Source organism: Alosa pseudoharengus, unplaced genomic scaffold, assembly GCF_046254945.1.
Source record: "Alosa pseudoharengus isolate Yale_2024_CS ecotype anadromous, Long Island Sound unplaced genomic scaffold, YU_APseudo_1.1 YU_APseudo_1.1_scf_18, whole genome shotgun sequence".
In the NCBI taxonomy this organism is placed as follows: Eukaryota; Metazoa; Chordata; class Actinopteri; order Clupeiformes; family Clupeidae; genus Alosa; species Alosa pseudoharengus.
This window is the reverse complement of record NW_027468650.1, coordinates 24760716-24779600: the sequence shown is the minus strand read 5'-3', so window position 1 is coordinate 24779600 and position 18885 is coordinate 24760716. Positions and strand designations below refer to the sequence as shown.

At 45.8% G+C, this 18885-nt stretch overlaps 1 protein-coding gene across 2 annotated transcripts in view; it reads right to left on the bottom strand.

The window, feature by feature from the left end:
• Positions 1-18885, bottom strand: part of gli3 (GLI family zinc finger 3) — a 117069-nt gene that overhangs the window by 37905 nt on the left and 60279 nt on the right. For both annotated transcript variants that reach the window (XM_076290709.1, XM_076290710.1), the window contains exon 4: positions 16879-16984. In XM_076290709.1, the coding sequence (XP_076146824.1) occupies positions 16879-16984 (106 nt within the window). The remainder of the gene's footprint in view (positions 1-16878; positions 16985-18885) is intronic.

The window sequence follows — 18885 nt, the reverse complement described above, 5'->3', positions numbered from 1 at the left end:
ACAAAATACACACTTACACACACAAACACACACACTCTCTCAGTGTCATCATGACTCGCACGCCATCATGACAAGCTCCAACATCCAGGTGTAACTCAGTTGCTCAAAAAAACCAAAACAACAACATGCTCCAATCAGTCTCCTTCCTCTTTGAAAACTGGACCGATTCAGTGGAGGTGGACCGAGGCATGTGGTTTTACTTAGGGAACATTCAAGCGAGAAAGTGGAGGTGACTGAACTCTGGACGGAGAGCCAGAGCCCCGACACCACACCACCGCCTCTAATGGCCAGACTCCCAACTCTGGAATTCAACTCTGGACAGGAACAAGGCTGAGCCTGGGTAGTGAGAACTCAGAACTCAGAACACTTGGATCCGGTGATCTGCCTAGCACTTGTGAGGTCGGGACTGGGTGGAGGACTGGGAGATGCATGGAGCTGTTGTGTCTGTAGTCCCTTACCACCACCTCTCATCACTCCATCCCATCCCCACCCAAACCCACTCCACCCTCCCAGTGCCCACTGCCTCATCTTAGGGGCAGACACCACCTCTCACACAACCCGGAGGGGGTGGGAGGAGGTATCAGAGAGAGAGAGAGAGAGAGAGAGAGAGAGAGAGAGAGAGAGAGAGAGAGAGAGAGGGAGAAAGGGAGAGAGAGACAGAGAGAGAGATAGAGAGAGGAAGAGAGGAAGAGAGAGAGAGAGAGAGAGAGTAAGGAGGGTGAACAAGAAGAGAGAGTGTGAGAGAGATGAGAGAGAGGGTTGTGGAGGGAGAGAGAGAGGGAGAAAAAGAGAGAGAGACAAAGGGAAGAGGTGAGTCCTGACAGTGGAAACAGCAGCTCTTTAAAGCCCCTCTCTCTGTGCCAGATCAAAGGAGCCCGGCTCCCAAGCCAGGAGAGGGGAGACTGAAGGAAAGAAAGAGACAAGCACAGGGTAGAGAGAGAGGGTGAGAAACAGAGGGGGAGAGAGAGAGGGAGAAAGAGAGAATGCAAAAGGAATAGAAGAAAAGCAGAGAGCCAAAGAAAGAAAGATATACATAGGGAGAGAGTACATCATCTTGTCCATTGAGGAAATTATTCATTATTTGAAGATATAGGTAGAGATAGGAAGATGAGAAACAGTGACAACATGTGTTCATACACTTGTGCTGTTCGCAGATTTGTGTGTGTCTTGAATGTATGCACTGTACGTATGTGTGTGTGTGTGAGTGTGTGCACATGTGGGAGCAAACATACTTGTAAGTACTGGCATTAATGCATTTCTGCATTCAACAAAACTGGACCAAACCCATGAATATGTCTTAAATGTATGTATGGGTGTGTGCACATATATATATGTGTGTGTGTGTGTGTGTGTGTGTGTGTGTGTGTGTGTGTGTGTGTGTGTGTGTGTGTGTGCATGTGTGAAACACATTTACACACTTGTGACCTACTCTTTCTCTCTTCAGTCTCTCGTGTGCGTGCGTGCGTGTGTGTGTGTGTGTGTGTGTGTGTGTGTGTGTGCTCGCACGGGTACATGTGCACAAGTGAATTAGAATATGTGCATTTGTGCATTTAGAGCCACTGGACCAAGCCTATGCACGTGTCATGAATGGGCCTTTCTCTGGCACCTTGGTGTTACGTTCCTGTTAAAAGCTGCTTCATGTCCTGCTTTCAATCAGGCTGCTGTGCGCGGACATCACACGTCTGCTCCTCATTACAGCAGAGGAAACCAGCCGCTTCCCCCAGACACCCAGACAGAGTCGAGCGGACAGCGCGATTGACCAGCACTTTATTGGGTTAACAAGGGACTGGAGGTGTGTTTGTGTGTGTGTTTGTGTGTGTGTGTGTGTGTGTGTGTGTGTGTGACAGTGTTTTAGTGTGTGTGAGCGAGAGACTGAAGAGAGAAAGAGGTCACAAGTGTGTAATTGTGTTTCTGTGTGTGTGTGTGTGTGTGTGTGTGTGTGTGTGTGTGTGTGTGTGTGTGTGTGTGTGTGTGTGTGTGTGTGTGTGTGTGTGACAGTGTTTTAGTGTGTGTGAGCGAGAGACTGAAGAGAGAAAGAGGTCACAAGTGTGTATTTGTGTTTCTGTGTGTGTGTGTGTGTGTGTGTGTGTGTGTGTGTGTGTGTGTGTGTGTGTGTGTGCGTGTGCGTGTGTGTGTGCGTGTGTGTGTGTGTATGCCTGTCTGTCTACCCATGTGTGTGTCTTTTGTATGAAGGTGTCTGTGACTCAGACGCCAGTCATTCAACCCTGGTCTGGGCTGGCTTCAAAGAAACCTGGCTCTGGAATCCATGTGAATGAGAATGAATGTGTGTGTGTGTGTGTGTGTGTGTGTGTGTGTGTGTGTGTGTGTGTGTGTGTGGAGTGACAATTACCAAACATAAAAACTCCCAAGCTACAACTATGATTTAGCACTGTGGAAGATAAATGCCTCGCACACAGGAAAGCAGGGTAGAGTGTGGTGGGGATGGGTGAGGATGAGGGGGGTTAATGTTGCCAGGCAAGGGGGGTAATTATGCCCCCCTGTGGGTGCTGGGGGGCTCCCTTCCTCCCCTCCCCATCGACATGAAAGAAAAGGGTGGGTTTATGGGCGGTGCAGGGTGTCAGTTCATCGCCCCCTAAACGAGGAATTCCTCCCAGAGGACAGCAGGCGAAGGGGTGCGAGAGACGTGCCAACACTGTCCCTAAATATCCCAGCATGCACCTCACTGCCACTGACGCCCCCCTCCCAAGGGGCAGAGGAAAATGGCAGACCTGGCTGTGTGTCAATCAAATTACCCCTGACCTCATCTAGTGAGGAAAAGCTCCGTGGGAGTGTTTGCTGCATTAGGTGAATACCAAGTCCTTAGCATTCTATCTATGAACATGTTACTATTCCTAATTACTGAGCTACAAAAATGCCATTGTTCTGCTATTGTTATAGTTCTGATGAATGCTTCCTTTAAATGTTTAATTTGAGAAGTTCAATTGAAAGTGCAATGGAGTTTCACCCTCATGACAAATACAAATGAACCATGACTTTGTTCTCAAGGTAAGCATCTGTGCCCACACCAACAAACCCTCATGCAGTATACTGTCACACTCAAGCGTGCAGGCGTACACATGATCACACATTCATAAAGGCATACAAAGAAAAACACGTACGCACATTGTAGCCCTCATGAGGTGACTTTCTGTTAACACTTGTCTATTGTTTCCCTCGTCCACTGTTCACACACATGCACACACACACATGTACACACACACACACCAACCACAGAAACAGTGCATCATAGCCCTGCAGACACGTAAACCCAGAGCTAAGATAATAATGTTTTCAGTGAAAGGCAGTGACTGTGACAAGCTCAAGCAAAAACTCAAGGCTGAGGGAAACCTGCACAGCACACTCACAATGGCACACGTACAGGCCATCATCACTCAACAGCTTCAACAGGCTTCACCAACGACCACTCACATAAACACACAGGCACACAAACATCCCTTTGTAAGGTCAAAGCCGGGAGATGGAGGAAGAGGAATTGTGTGAAACTCGGAGGCCTGCCTAAGCCTCTGTGAGTGTGTGTGAATGTATAACAGATGATGATGAGAGTGCAGGTGTGTTAAATTGGGTGAGAGAGAGAGAGAGAGTATGTATGTGTGTGTGTGTGTGTACGTGGGAGAGAGAGAAAGACAGAGAGAGAGAGAGAGAGAAAGAGAGAATGTGTGTGTGTGTGTGTGTACGTGGGAGAGAGATACAAAGAGGTGACTAGAATGTGAGGGAATTTAGCCAGTCAGTTTCATCCAGCCAGTTATATCCAGCTAGGACTGTAAGACTTCATGACCCCCATTCATGGTACAGTGTAAAAGACATGCATGGGCTTGAGTCAGTTTATACAGGCTGACAAGCTCTGGCGACTTCTTTGTGAAAACACTCGAGCAAAAAGAAACAAACATAGAAGAAGGGAAAAAAGACCTGCCCCGAGTGAGTGACTTCCTACCACTGCGCAGAAAACATTTGTGCTCAGGCCCCTGCCTCTCTGCAGGCTGTTTAGAAAATCATTTCCATGGCGTAATTAAATGTAATTTCAGCCATCGAGATAAGGACGCAGAGGGGAACATAACAACAAAGTCCGCACGGGAAACAAAAAGTCAAAACATGAAAGCGGAATGGCCCTAAATGAGTCTGCTGCTTTTCCGGCAATTTCAAGGAGCCCTGGCAACAGGAAATAAACACGAGACCAAACGCGGTACCTCGCTGTTTTTACTGCTTTATCATTTCAAACAGGACTCGTTTTCCACGTTTGTGATCCCGTCTTTGCCGCGCTTTCTGTTCTACTTCGGTGAACAGGTGAAAAAATAAGATCTCCTTCCTCTCTTCCATTTTTTAAGAAGTTAACTTTTATTGGCGAAGTGTTTTTTTGCCCCTTAAGTGTGAGTGCAGGTACACTCTAACCTTTTTTTCCTGCGGCGCGCCTCAGGCTAGAGAAAGAACGCAGGACCCTCGTGTGAGCCGAAGATGTTGTCCGCCGAAAAAAAAAGAAAGCAGAGAAAGAACGAAAGAAGAAGAAAAAAAAAACAGCAGGGGAGGGAGATGACATGAAAAAAGGAGAAACAAACATTTGCTTTCTCCCCTTTCTCTCGGCTCAGAGGCCCTCTCTCCATGGCCCTTTCCCTCAGATCGGCAGGCGCGGGGCCAGATCCTGATGCCCGGCAGCCAGTGAGGCTTCATGCCCTCGCGCACCGCTGGCCGCTCCTCTCACCTCGCCTCGGCGCTCCGTTGGCCCCCGTATAGCCGTAATGGGGCTCTGAAGGCGGGGGCCAGGTGAACGGGAGTGAGCGGGGGGGGTGGGGGTGTGGGAGGGGGGTAGAACAGGGGGTGAGCGTGCGCGGAGGTTAGCCCTGGGCCAGTGGCGCGCGATGGTGGACAGCGGAGCGGGCGAAGGGAAGCGCATGCTAGCTGCGTTTGTTATTAGCACCGGAGAGAGCAGGATGCCGACAGAGAGCGAAGCGCTTCAACAGGCACATAATACAGAAACACACACACACACACAAAATGCTCCTGCCGTGCCCTAGCAATGAGAGCTATGTAAACACCTAAAGCCTGAACACACTCACTCTACTGGAACTAATTCCTCTGATGGAGTGAGTAAGAGAGAAGAAAAAAAGAGAAAGAAAGAGAGGGCAACGAAAAAATTGTGAGCTCTGATAAGAGAGAGGCATAGTGACAAAGAGAGAGAGAGAGAGAGAGAGAGAGAGAGAGAGAGAGAGAGAGAGAGAGAGAGAGAGAGAGAGAGAGAGAGAGAGAAAAGTCTTGAGTCTCACCTAAATATCCATCACTTGTGTTTTTTCTTTTCTTTCTTTTTCTTTTACTAACACATATCCTCACAAGAGGGAAATGGAGAAGAGAAGCGGAGAGGAGCGGAGAGGAGAGGAGAGGAGAGGAGAGGAGAGGAGAGCGTATGCTGGAGGGATGGAGCGGAGGCTGCCGCTGCTGGGAGCTGCGCAGACAAAGCCTACTTTATCCTTGCCATTTCATCCATCTTGTTGGACTAATAAAATGTCAAGTGTGGTACCTTGATATTTAATCATGAGTGAGTGGTGCAGAGGGCCCTGGCAGTGGCAGTGTGTGTGTGTGTGTGTGTGTGTGTGTGTGTGTGTGTGTGTGTGTGTGAGAGCATGTGCTGTGTGCACTGTTGGGAGTGTGACAAGGGAGACCTGGGACACATCGCAAGGGAGGGCTCGCTCTCATTGTGACACACACCCTGTTGTTACCACCACACACACTGGAGTCCATTCTCACACACACACACACACACTCACACACACACACATGCAGGCACGCGCGCACACACACACACACACACACACACACACACACACACACACACACAGTTATCCCTACACCCATGCTGTCTGCTTAATACACATACCATACTTTAGAACAGAGTGCATGTAGCAAAAGTGAAGACAGCAGACAGACAAAAACCATTCATTTATCAAAAGAAAATATGGTATTATGCATACACAGACTTCAATAAATTTGATGACATTTTCTCATATATCAGATTTATTCCATCCTTTATTATTTAATTATATTATATTTATTGATATGGAATTTTAAGCACACTCTTGGATATAGGCTTAATAGGCTGCTGGCATCATGTAGCTAGGTGTAAAACTTTGGAAAGACTAAGGATTCAGGTGCAACATTAATTTACAGCTTCCCATGATACAATGGCAGGCACACATGGAAATGTCACAAGCCACAGAACAGGTTCAAGATAGTAACTGAGTAACTATGAAGAAAGGGAAAGGTGGAACAACAGAGGAGATGAAGGGGAGGCAAAAGGAAAAGGAATTTTCCAAAAAAGTTCATCTGTCCACAGTTTCCCTGAAGTGCGTCTCTTTCGGACACGGTACTTTAAATGGTGACATGTGGTAATATGGTCCTCTGCTGTTTTATGCAAGGTCTCTCCATTTACAGTATGCTGCTCTTTAAAGGGAGAGACTGATAGAAAAGAAAGAACTCCAGAAAGTGTGTGAGAGAGAGAAAGGGAGAGAGAGAGAGAGAGAGAGAGAGAGAGAGAGAGAGGAAGGGCTTTCTGGTGGAAAGCATGCTGGATTTATGACCCTGTTCCCTAAATCTCGTTACTTGCTGTAACTGGCCCCCAGAGTGGCCTGGGAGGGGGTTGGTCGGGGGCGGCAGCCGCAGTCACAGTAATGGAAAATACACATTTCTATAGCTCTGCGCTGCCGCGCCACGCTGCGACCAGGGACCCCAGCCACCACGCTGAATACATTTGTCCAAATTCAGGAGTTTTGTCTTATTTCGCCCCTAACCATCCGTCTTCATCACGTTCATGGCCCATAGAATATGTATACAGCTAGGGCTTGACATTTTGAAAATAGAGTTCCTGTAACAAATATTGTAATGCTTCCTATGTATGAAAGTATAAGCTTATAAAAGCAGGATATGTTTTTTTTTTTTTTTCATGAACAATGTGTCCTGAAGAAACTATTAAGTACAAATTGATATGTACACAATGGATAATTTATATCCATAGGCAAAGGAAATACAGAAAAAAATCAAAAGAATTGTTATTCATTAAAGTGTGTGGCCAGAGGTGGTGTGTAGACGATGAGTGCATTGTGACACTGTATTCCACCGATATCTAATTGGTGCTGAGTGGGGAGGGGCAGGTCTTTTGAAAACCAATTAAGCGCAGGAAAAGCCCATCATCATAACAGCAGGACTCCCCACACAACCCCACCCACTAGAGGCAGGGGCTCCAGTATGCTGGGATGGGCCTGTTTGTTCTCATGTTTTGCTAATCAATTTGTTAGCACTTCATTTAACCTCAGACATTTCCTGGGTATAGTTCTTCTCTGCATTCATTTAACATGTGTATCAAAAACAAAACCCTGATGCTTAATAATACTCTACAAAATATGAAACAAATACCTCTTATTTCAATACGGATCATGCTATAAATAAAGAAGCACCGTTCAGTGATCGAATGGTAGCAGCACGGTTTTATAGAGGTAATAATCAATGTCTTATCAACAAGTAATTTGGCATCATTTGTAAAAAATCACATTGATATGGCCTAAAATTAATGCAATCCTTTCAAGTTAGTTCATAAAATATGATTTTTAGGCAATATTTTCACTGTTATTACAATCTACAAATTTTAAGATAAAAAGCCTATTTTCAAATAACACTCAATTTAATTCCATATAAATAGTGTATTTAGCCACTTATGATTTTGAGAGACAGAGAGATATAAATCTACCTTGTGTTAGGCTTTAAGCAATTAATGTTGTAATCAGGATGCTAATGTATTCCTCATTTACGTTAATATACCACAGAAATAAAATTGGTGAATGCCTAAAATAAAGAAGAAAATGGAATACCACTCATCCAGGAGACCCTGTGTAATTTGATGTAATTAAAACTAAATCACATCTTTAAACCTTAAATGCCTTTATCTGAAGCCTGTTTGTCAAGCTAACAATACATATTCCTACGTGTATACATGTGAAATGCCTGTGTTTACCAAACCACACTGGCAGTAATGATACTGTTGATTGTGGTAAGAGCAGTAAAAACATGAGGTTGGATGGGGAGAGCTGTGAATAAGACGGAAACGAGCTCTCTGTCTTCTGTTTGCAAGTCGGAACTCCCATCTGGTCAAAGCTGCATGTTTTTTCTTAATTAAAATAAACAGCAGTGGAAAATCTTCAAAGCGAAAGCAGGGATATTGTCTTTAATCCATCAAAATAGGAAGCAAGGGAGTCAGCATTCCACAGCCAAAAAAGCAGAGTGATTTTTTTAAGGTGCATTCACACACACACACACACACACACACACACACACACACACACAGAGAAAAATGTAGAACATTTAAAAAATTCCAATCCCTCTTACTGTAAAATGCATAAGGAGGTATCAAAATAGATTGCAATGTTCCTGCTGCATTTTAGAAGCACAGCACTGTGAGTGCTGTAACTAAACATGACATTACACAAAATACACAATCCCTGTTTTTTTTTTTTACAATTACTTATATAATACAGATTCATGCTTGTTTCATAGAAATATAAATAATAGGGTAGCATTTATGTGGATACGGACCTGAACGGATTTGAAGCATCCATCATTTAAGAAAAACAGTGGTATTAATGGGTTTTAGCTGATCAACGTTGCATTGTATGAGGGGTTTTAAATTGGCAGCTGAAATTAAGGATGTTACACTAAGCTAAAGAAGGCATGAATAGAAGACAAACAAATAGAGCCTGCTCCGTTTTTCCACCACATCAATCATTCTCCGAGCGCACACATCACATACTTCCGAAATACCCTACTTCCTCAGTCTGGCTTAAGCCAGGGAAAAAAAGGAGTCTCCCAACCACTTAGCCAGTGAGACCGGTGTAATACAGGGAAGAAAAAAAGATATTACTGCAATCTGTTTCTATTTCTCCTTAAGAATTTATCTCTTTTCTCTCAAAATCCTGAAATTGCCAATGAAGAAAAAAAATGGGGGAAAGATACTTTCTCCAAACCTCGCACATTTTCAGAGTGGCATGCGACTTTCTCTCTCTCTCTCTCTCTCTCTCTCTCTCTCTCTCTCTTACTCCACCTCTCCCCCCCTCTCTTTCTCTCTCGCGAAAATTGAAGAGGCTTTATGTCAAATGCGGCTAAAGCCAACCTCTCCATATCAAACAACGCAGCGCGAAAATTACTGTGGCGATGATAAGACTGGCAGATAGAGGCCAAGGGGAGCTCAGAGAGGGGAGGGAGAAAGAGAATGGAACTGAAAGGATATGACTCCACTCAATTATACTGCAAAATTGGTATGACTGAATATTTTTCATTCAGGTGACTGATAGTATCGGCGAAACGGCAATGCAGATAAATAAAAGGCGCTTTCTGTCAAGAATAAACACCATTAATCATGGGGCAGGCTATCCGTAGACAGCCACCGAAGAGAGAGGGAGAGAGAGGGAGAGGGGGACAGAGAGAAAGGCAGTGAGGTAAAGAGGGATGCAAGAGGAGAGGGGAACGAGAGACAGGGAGAGAGAGAGAGAGAGAGAGAGAGAGAGAGAGGGAGAGAGGACAGACGGATCTGGTGGGACACAGAGAGAGGATCATGGAAATGAACAGGGAAGATAGACAGAGACAGAGTAAGAGAGACAGGCCAATAGAAAAAAAAAGAAGGAGTGACAATCGTGAGGGAAAGGCTGGGTGGTGATGTTGATGGTCAAGAGGACCACCTTCGGCTGGACTTTTCTGCAACAACTTAAAGTCTCCTGCACGCCGAACACGACCACACATCATCATTGTGTGCCCACATCACGAAACCACTCGACCTGTTTGTTCTCTTTTCAGAGACAGAAGGAGGTTATGAGCAGACGCAGGTCCAGAGGGAGAAACACCTCATCTGTGATGATCTCTATGAGGCTGCAGTTGTCTGTGTGTTGCATCATCTGCCCCACAAGGGTGCTTACGGCTACACACACACAGAATACACAGACTCTGTTCTCTGTTCTATCCCAACAACATTGGAAAAGGTGAATTATTCCAGTTTATATAAACTTACATAAACTTTGGGTCTTGTTTTTTTTTGTTTGTTTCCTGAGGGGGCTTGTAGAGTTCTTGTGAGCATCTCCTTGTTGGCCGTGATTGTAAAGAAACTTCCGCATGGCAAAAGCAAGCAAGCGATTACTTTACTGGAACAAAAATCTTCGGAGCAGATTTAAATGTGTCTAAGTGTGTGTGTGTGCATGTGTGTGTCTGTGCGTCTGTGTGTGTGTGTGTGTGTGTATGAACTCCTGCTTTTGGCTGCCTAATCCCTGACATGGGAGTGTGACGTGGAGGTGTGCACACCTCTGTCATCCAAACATCTCTCTGCCATTCAAATGCAAAGGGCGGCGGTGAAAAGAGCCGTGAAAGGTGTTGAGGCGAAAATCTTCAAAGGGAATCTTAAAACATGCGAGAAACTGTGTTTGTTTCTTCCTTCGGTATATGAGTGTGTGTGTGTGTGTGTGGGGGGGGGGGGGTACGTGATTTTTTTTATGTTGCTTTTTATGTCTCTCTCCCTCTCTCTCTCTCTCCCCCTGTAAGGGAGCGTGAGGTGCCATGCCTGGACCTCTCTCAGGCGTCTGTGCGAGGTGGAGAGATAAGAGGCTGCTCTTTATGCTAAACAGTGCGGCGCTCCGCTGTGGGAAGATTGGGCTCTCTGACAACAGTTTATGTAAATAATGGCGAAAAAATGCAGCGCACACCTTACAAGTGCTCTGGCGTGCATGCACACACAGTCACGCATGCAGGGACACAGACACTCACACACACACACACACACACACACACACACACATGCACAAAACACCTACATGAAAATGCATACACACATGCTCCTGCTCTCTCTATCAGTGGCACACACACAAATACACAAAGAAATCTGCCAATGCAAAGGGTATATGGGTAAAATAAGAGGGTGTAAAGTATGTGCATAAAAGTACACTGGACATGTAATGCGTGACACCACAGATATCCTTATTTCATCCACACTCACAAGGGGTTTTTAACAACTGCAAAACACACACACACATTTTCTAAGGATGAAAGAATTTCCGAATTTTCATTAGGTGCCATCATCACCTTGGCATGAGAAAACAGACTCCTCGGCTGTAAGATCAGGAAACTGGGCAGTCAGGTTTCCAAACAGAAAAACTAGCATCATGTCGGAGATGTCAGGAACACAAGGCCCATGCCTGAGCTTAGCCGACAGCAGCAGAACATAAACATGACTCCTCTCCAGTAAACACACATCCTCCATATGTATTCTATATACTGTACATACAAAATAATCTGCCAGCTAATATCATTTTATAATACTAATAACCAGTATGAAATTATAACTTTTCAAACTAATAAGACTCAGATAAAAAAAAAAACAGGTATCAAATGCTAATGGCTAACCTCACTATTTCCAGCCCCTATGGCAAGTCAATTAGCCCTTCTGAGTGTGTATGTGTGTGTGAGTTTTGCTGGAGGCCGTTGCTGGCTCTGATGACCACTGAGTCTTAAGTAAACTCCGCCGTGGGTAATTGACTTGTGGTGAATACCTCCATTTGTTCCGGTCGGTTGCCGAGCGACTGCGGACAGGACAGTGGGGGCCTCTAAGAAAGAGAGGGCCTTTGTCTTTCAGACGAGGGTCGTGCCGCCGCAATAACCTCAGGAACCATCTCTCTTTCATTTCTCTCTCTCTCCCTCTCTCTCTCTCTCGCTCTGTCTCTCTTCCCCAATTCCCTATTAAGCCCATCCTGGACAATGGCTGTTTCAGCATTGAGTGGCACCCCTGTGGAGTGGAGCCTCTTCAGCGGTCAGTCTGTCTATTTAAGCAGGAAGTGTCCTCTCAGCACCAGCCACGGGTCGCTAACACCGACCAGAGGAACGCCGCTCTGAGTCTGGGGATGATCCCGGGGGTTGACTCGTCTGAAAGGACTGAATGAAGCTCAGCTTTGCCCCTGATACTGCAGGGGGTTTCTGGGATGCAGCGTTGAGTAGCACCATGGTGACGTGAGGTGAGGTTTGGACAGACACTGGTTGAAGCGCCACAGGTATCACTCGCTGACTAGAGCCCATGCACAGAAGTGGTCTTCATATTTTAAAAAGCTAGCAGTGCGGAGTTTCTTTCCTTTTGAGAATGCTAAAGGAGGACAATGATGGTCGGCTGGTTGTTGCCACAAGTTTGGCATTTTACACTGGCACGCACAGCAGCAACCTGCCGAGGATTCTGACAACTTTGCAGCCAAGCGTACCAATGTCCCAGAATCACCTACTGTCATGGAGAGCTTTTATTCACTGGAGACCTCAGGCGGGGAAATGCTTCAGCCCTGTGAAGAGTTCTGGCCTGTACATATATTTTCAGATTCAGTGATGCATTTGGCCATTCCCTACATTGCAACATCCAAACCGATGGCTCTGGGCTTACTAAGGAGCTGAGGGGGTAAACCGCTTTGCACAAGCATTTTAAGTAAAATGTAGATTTAGGTCTTCTCTGAGCTTGTTCCTCTCTCTCTCTCTCTTCCTCTCTCCCTCCCTCTCTCTCTCTCTCTCTCTTCCTCCCTCTCTCTCTCTCTCTCTCTCTCCCCCCTCTCTCTCTCTTCTTCTCCTCCTGTGCTCCTGTCCTGCTGTGCTCTCCATGCTCCACAACTTTAGCTTCCCCTTTCGGAGAGTCCCACACAATTTTCCAGCTAGGTCAAAATTATGGCATGTTAAATCCCAAACCACTATCACAAGATGTTCAGGGGACACCTGGCCCCGCAAAAAAAAGCCACAAATAAAGGGCAAACTTTTTGTTTGGAGACCTGCTTCATTCACACCTAAGAGTAACTAATCTCCCTGCAAATTAGAAGCAGCCCTACTTTAAAGCACATTAGTCATTCTAAGGAGAGCACTCACTGAACCGGGACAGCAACGCCCACTTTTACGCAACAGACATGTTCCGCTTGCAGCTCCTCAAAAAGCCTGAATGGGTTTTCAAACTGCCCACTTCCTGTGGCAGCAAAAGGACTTCCTATAGCCGGGCTGGTGTGGCGTGTAAACAGCGGGCCCACACAAGGGAAAGTGTGACCCCCTGCTTTTTTAATATTGAATGCCACGCCGGTGCCTCCCCCAGCCCCTATGTGTGGATTCATAAACCAAACAATTATCCCCCTGCCTATAATTGCACTTTCCCTGGCTCTAATAGGGCTGCCGCAGGAGTGCAAAACAAAGGACAGTTAATTTGTGATTTCCTGCGCTCATTCGGAGGCAAATTAAGTGTCAAACAGCTAATATGGAGCATATTTCATTTTATGAGCTTTTAATTTAATTCTGTGCGCTCATATCACCCAGGCCCTGTCTGCTCGCGGCCCCCGACGCGCCTACCTCCTCTCTACGCTCAGAGCGGCACCCCATAAATAAACATGTTTCAATTAAAGTCATCCGAATAATAGGACAGGACTCCACCAGCTCTGCCAAGCACAGGGGCAGTACAAATCAAGCCAGCGTGCCACGAGAAAATTAGTTGCCCATTTCCTTCCCTCCGCTCTTTCTGCCGATCATCCGTTCGTTCCTCCACGCTCCGGACACAGATGCCCACTCCTGCTCTTACACGGCCGGGGCTCTCGCGCTGCGTACAATAGATTGATGGTGCCGCCGCGAGGCAGAACCCAGTGTAATTACGCCTCGTAATGAGAGGCTGAATGGGGAAGTACCGCAATAATACTCGCTGTGTACTTAGGCATATATTTAAGGGTGCTAATAACGATTAATTCTGCTCGCTAAGGAGAACTTGTCTTAAAACAATGTAATTTTTCTTTCTTAACATGCCCCCAAACTGACATGCTCTCACACCCACACACATATATACACCTGTCCAAATAGTCCCTTTAGCATTTTCCTGATTTGTGTGCATGGTTACTCAGACTTTGCTAGAGTTGGCCAATTACAGCTAAATATTTCATTAAATTATATGTAAAATTTTAAATATATTATATAATTTATTCTGTACTATAAAAATGTCCAAAAGCAAAAATTAGCTTATGTCACATACCATTAAACCTTCTTGACAATATTAGCTTCCTGATAACAACAGACCCGACACAGGACACACTAATAGTGCTGCCACACATAAACCACGTCTGTTCAGAAATAACGGGGGGATTTTCCACATGAGACGTAGTGTAAGTATTCTGAAGTGCAGGTTGTATAGCTCTTCCTTAGGGCGCGTTTAAAAAATTGCCAGAGTGAATTCAGCTCAAGCATGATCATGTACATGCTGTGCACACACATCATATCTTTCATACTGTGTCGATGTCACTCATTAAGGTAATTTTCACCCAAGCAGTGTAGGTTTTGTCTGAAAGGCAGCTCATAATATGGCTGGTTGACTAGCTCAAAATGTTACAGGGAACAAGAAAGGAGACAACAAATTGTGTTAGCAGCCGTGCGCTGAGATTCGCAGGTGATGTATGGCTGTGGATGAGCACTAAACGACCCTAATGAAGAAGGTGGAGTGGCTTCCATCATTCTTCTGTCATGTCCTCCCAGTCAGCGGCCATGCGGTGTGATTTGATCAGAGTCTCATAGACGACTGAGCACAGACATTAGAGAGCATTGAGCTTGGCATTTTTACGGCGTGACAAAGCAAATGCATAGATAACTTTCTGTCTGAGGACAGGAGCAGGGATGAGGAGAGAGAGGGGGGGGGTGGCAGCAAAGAGTAACTTCTCCTTTAATTTCATTCACCTGCTCTCTCTCTCTCTCTCTCTCTCTCTCACTCTCTATCTCCTCCCCTCTCTATGAGCCTGAACTCCTGATCCCCGCACGGCTCAGCTGATGGATCGACCGGCGCGACTGTTTGTCTTCGCCTTGTGTTCGCCGCTCGTGTTCGCCCCATTATCTCCACATAAGCTAAATGCTAAATTATATTTGCCATTTTGTTTGCACTGACACAGGACATCAATCACCTCCCGTGTCTACCCCCCCCCCTTCTTCTTTTCTCCCCCCCCACCCATACACACACTCTTTAGCACGGTGTCCGGGGGAAGGGAAAGTGTGGTGGCGGTGTGGTGGGAAGGGGGTGACATAAAAAATTCATTACACTGAGCGGCATGCAGGAGTGCGTTGAGGAGATATGACTCTGGAGGACACGACTGGGGAGGAAGGGAGAGGAGGAGGTGGGGGGGGGGGGGGGGTATAATGATGAAGAATATCAAACATAATGCAGCCCAAGTAGCTGCCCCATCCAATTTGTACACCTCTTGCGCCCTGATCGCGTCCTTCCTGCCAGTGGAGAGGAGGGGTTGAGTTGGGGTGGGGGAGGGGGGAGGACGCGGTGAGGCTGCCGCAGAGTCAATAGAGCGTCCACTCCACTGCTGCCCATGCCAACCCAGCGACGGAGTGAGAGAGAGAGAGAGAGAGAGAGAGAGAGAGTTGGGAAGGAAAGAAAATGAAGACTGAAGGAAAGAGGAGAAAGAATAAAAAAGTGAAAAGAGAGGAAAGGGAAAATGAAGAAGAGAATTCAGACATTAAGACAGAGTGAGAGATATTGTGCAACGAAGAGATAAGGAGGACACAAAACAAAGTGTCAAAGAGCCTTGATGGATGAGGAATGAAAAAGTGAATGATAATAACTGGAAAAAAAAAACCCTGTAAAAACCCTTTTGATTCTGTAACAAGAAACACATTTCCATTAGAAGCCTACTACACTCATTTTCATTCATTGTATCGCAATAAATTATTTTGAACTTCCTTCAAAAGATTCTTTCAACTGCTTTCAGGTACCTGATTAGACACACAACACAGATGGAAGTCTAGTTTTTCGCAACAAAACAGACAGTAATTAAAATCACAAATCAAAAATCACTTTCAGTAAGACTTCCTAATATGTACATTATTACCAGATGGTGTGTGTGTGTGTGTGTGTGTGTGAGAGAGAGAGAGAGAGAGAGAGAGAGAGAGAGAGAGAGAGAGAGAGAGAGAGTGAGAGAGAGACATTGGTAAGGGTGCACCCTTTTTGGACCACCATTTTGGCATGTGCATGTGTGTGCAAGGGCATGTATGTGTAAGTGTACGCATGCATGCGTCTGTGTGTGTGTGTGTGTGTGTGTGTTCCTCCGTCTATCAGGGAGTGGGGGGGTGAGCTCCGTCTCCCATGACAAGGTTTGATCAGCACTCTCACATGCATCAGCCTCTCTCAGGGTTCTCGCGTTGCCTGCTGTCTGACACGCGTGTTCCTGACACGTGTTACACGCAAGACGAGCGCGCCGCTCTTTGATCAAGTGACATGTGGAGACGCAGCTCACCTTGGAGAGTGATGCAAAAGGCCCCAGGGAGTGTGTGTGTGTGTGTGTGTGTGTGTGTGTGTGTGTGTGTGTGTGTGTGTGTGTGTGTGTGTGAGTGATTTGGGGGGCAGAAGGCAGAAGACTTCACGCTTATTCTGAAATGCAGATGCAGATTACTTTATCAACGTTTCAACAATTACAGCCCTCACATGATCACGGTGGAATATCTGTGGTCTCTCTCTTCAGGAACTACTGCTGTGGAAGGATTATACAATTGATTGTGTCAGACAAGTGTCCTGAGGGGGTCAATATTTCTTGACAAGGTTCTCTGGGCCAGCTTGGAATGCATTGTGGCAGCATCATTGACTGATGAAAATACAGACAGAATGATTTGAGGGATGTTGTGTAGAGTAGGATATCTTATAGAGAGTCATGGACTAGTAATTGTATGGTTGATGTGGCAAAGAAAAGCATATCTCAGCCTTCAACAGTCATGAGGCAGTGTGTGTAAGAGAGGGCAAGCATGAACGTGTGTGTGTGTGTGTGTGTGTGTGTGTGTGTGTGTGTGTGTGTGTGTGTGTGTACTTACACGTGTAGAGGGGGAACAGGAGAGGGCTCGTAGATATAGCGGCCTTGCGTGTGCCTGTCATCGATGGGCACTGGAGGATGGAAGGCTGGGAAAAAGTGAGGTGGGGCTGTGAAGAGGGAAAATAAAAGAGAGAAATAGAGGGATAGAGGGACACAGAGAGAGAGAGAGAGAGAGAGAGAGAGAGAGAGAGAGAGAGTGGGTGAGAAGGAAGAAACATTTTGATCAACATGTTTTTTGTTAACCGAAAAAAAAAAAAAAAAAAAATCACATCCAAAAATGAAATCAAAATTTGATCTGTCAACTCCACCAAACTGATAAAGACAAAGTACAAGCGGCACATTCACCGATCTCTTAACATCCATGGCAACAACACACAAACAGCACACAGACCCACGAGTGGGAGTGTTTAATTGACATTTCTTTGCTTTTGGGCTAAACAACAATGAAGCCTTTTTCTGTAATGTGGTGTCACACTTAAGGCATAACACAGAGCTACATTCAGATACACAGAAAAACAGGAGCACAGACACAGATGAAAGGAAACAGCAACATATGATCTGTTTGATTCCAACTAGCACTCCCGGCACAATCATGATTTGTCACAACTGTCAGGGAGAAGTAGGAGTCTTCGTAATTCCTCAGATAAAACATTTAAAAAATTTGCATAATATCCGCTGCTGAGAAGCCGCTATATTTAGCTGGGAGCAGGGAGCAGAGCCGTGGTAGGAGGTTGCAGGCAGAAAAGAGGGACCCTTGTGCATGAACTTGCCATTCTTCACCTCAGATAACCTCTCACCTCTGGCACCAGGGCCAGGAACGTTGAGCCTGCCTAGCGTGGTTATATACAGAGGATGCAGGAGGAGTAGCTAAGGGGAGAGAATTTATTTTCTAATGCATTCCTTTTATACATAACAAATCTGCAAACTGATTTGACTCATCCGATTTCATGTTGTGATGGTATGGTGCTGCGATGTGCGCACATATCTGTGTGCACAAGGATTAACAGCATGATGATCTGTTTACTGAGCGAGTTAACACAGGGGCAACTGCCTAATCCATGTCAGAGGTGGCACAGACTGAGTACAAACACACACCCCGTGTACACACTCCATACACTCTATGCAAATAGTTACTTAACACACACACACACACACACACACACACACACACACACACACACACACACACACACACACACACACACACACAAACTTAAAGTCAGCCCATCTGCAAACACACACACACAGACACACACAATTCACTTCATTCTTCGCTGAAGATTAGCGCACGTCTGCTTTTCCAAACAGTCCCTGTGACAGTGCGACAACCCTAACACGTCTCAGATGTGGAACTGCTGGCCTTGCACTTCTGGCTCACGCTGATGAAACGCAAAGCCTCAAGTCTCATCTCTGATAAAAATCACAAGTTGAAACCGACACAAAAGACATATTCATTCTTTCATCCCTGCTAACGGAAACTCAAGACAAAATTATGAAATGGCCAGGAAACGGCTAACTGCTAATGAAATGCCAGTTGTGATTAGAGTTACAAAAATGTCTGGAAAATGTTAGTTATTTCACTGCATATGAGGTAGTGGCTAGTTGCTATTTCACCACCAATATATAGTGGATGGAGGAGACAGGCCAGTTGTGTTTCTTGTTACTCATTCTCACGTGCTACGTTCTCATTTGTAGCCTTGCCTCCATGTTTGGTGAGAAGACAGGAGAGACAGAGCCTGACCACTGAATGCCCTCTCCAGCTCCGTGCCTGTGCCTGCGTCTGATCTTTCATCTCTTCCTCTGGGTGATTCACGTTCTCTTGGCGATGTTCCCACCACCCCATGTTCGACATACACATACACACACACACACACACACACATACACACACACACACACACCAGGGAAATGGGGTGTGGGTGTGTGTTACTACTATACTTCCTGTCCGGGTGAAAGTTCATACCAATAATTCACTGCACCATTCTATGAATTCACAGCCAAATGCAAAG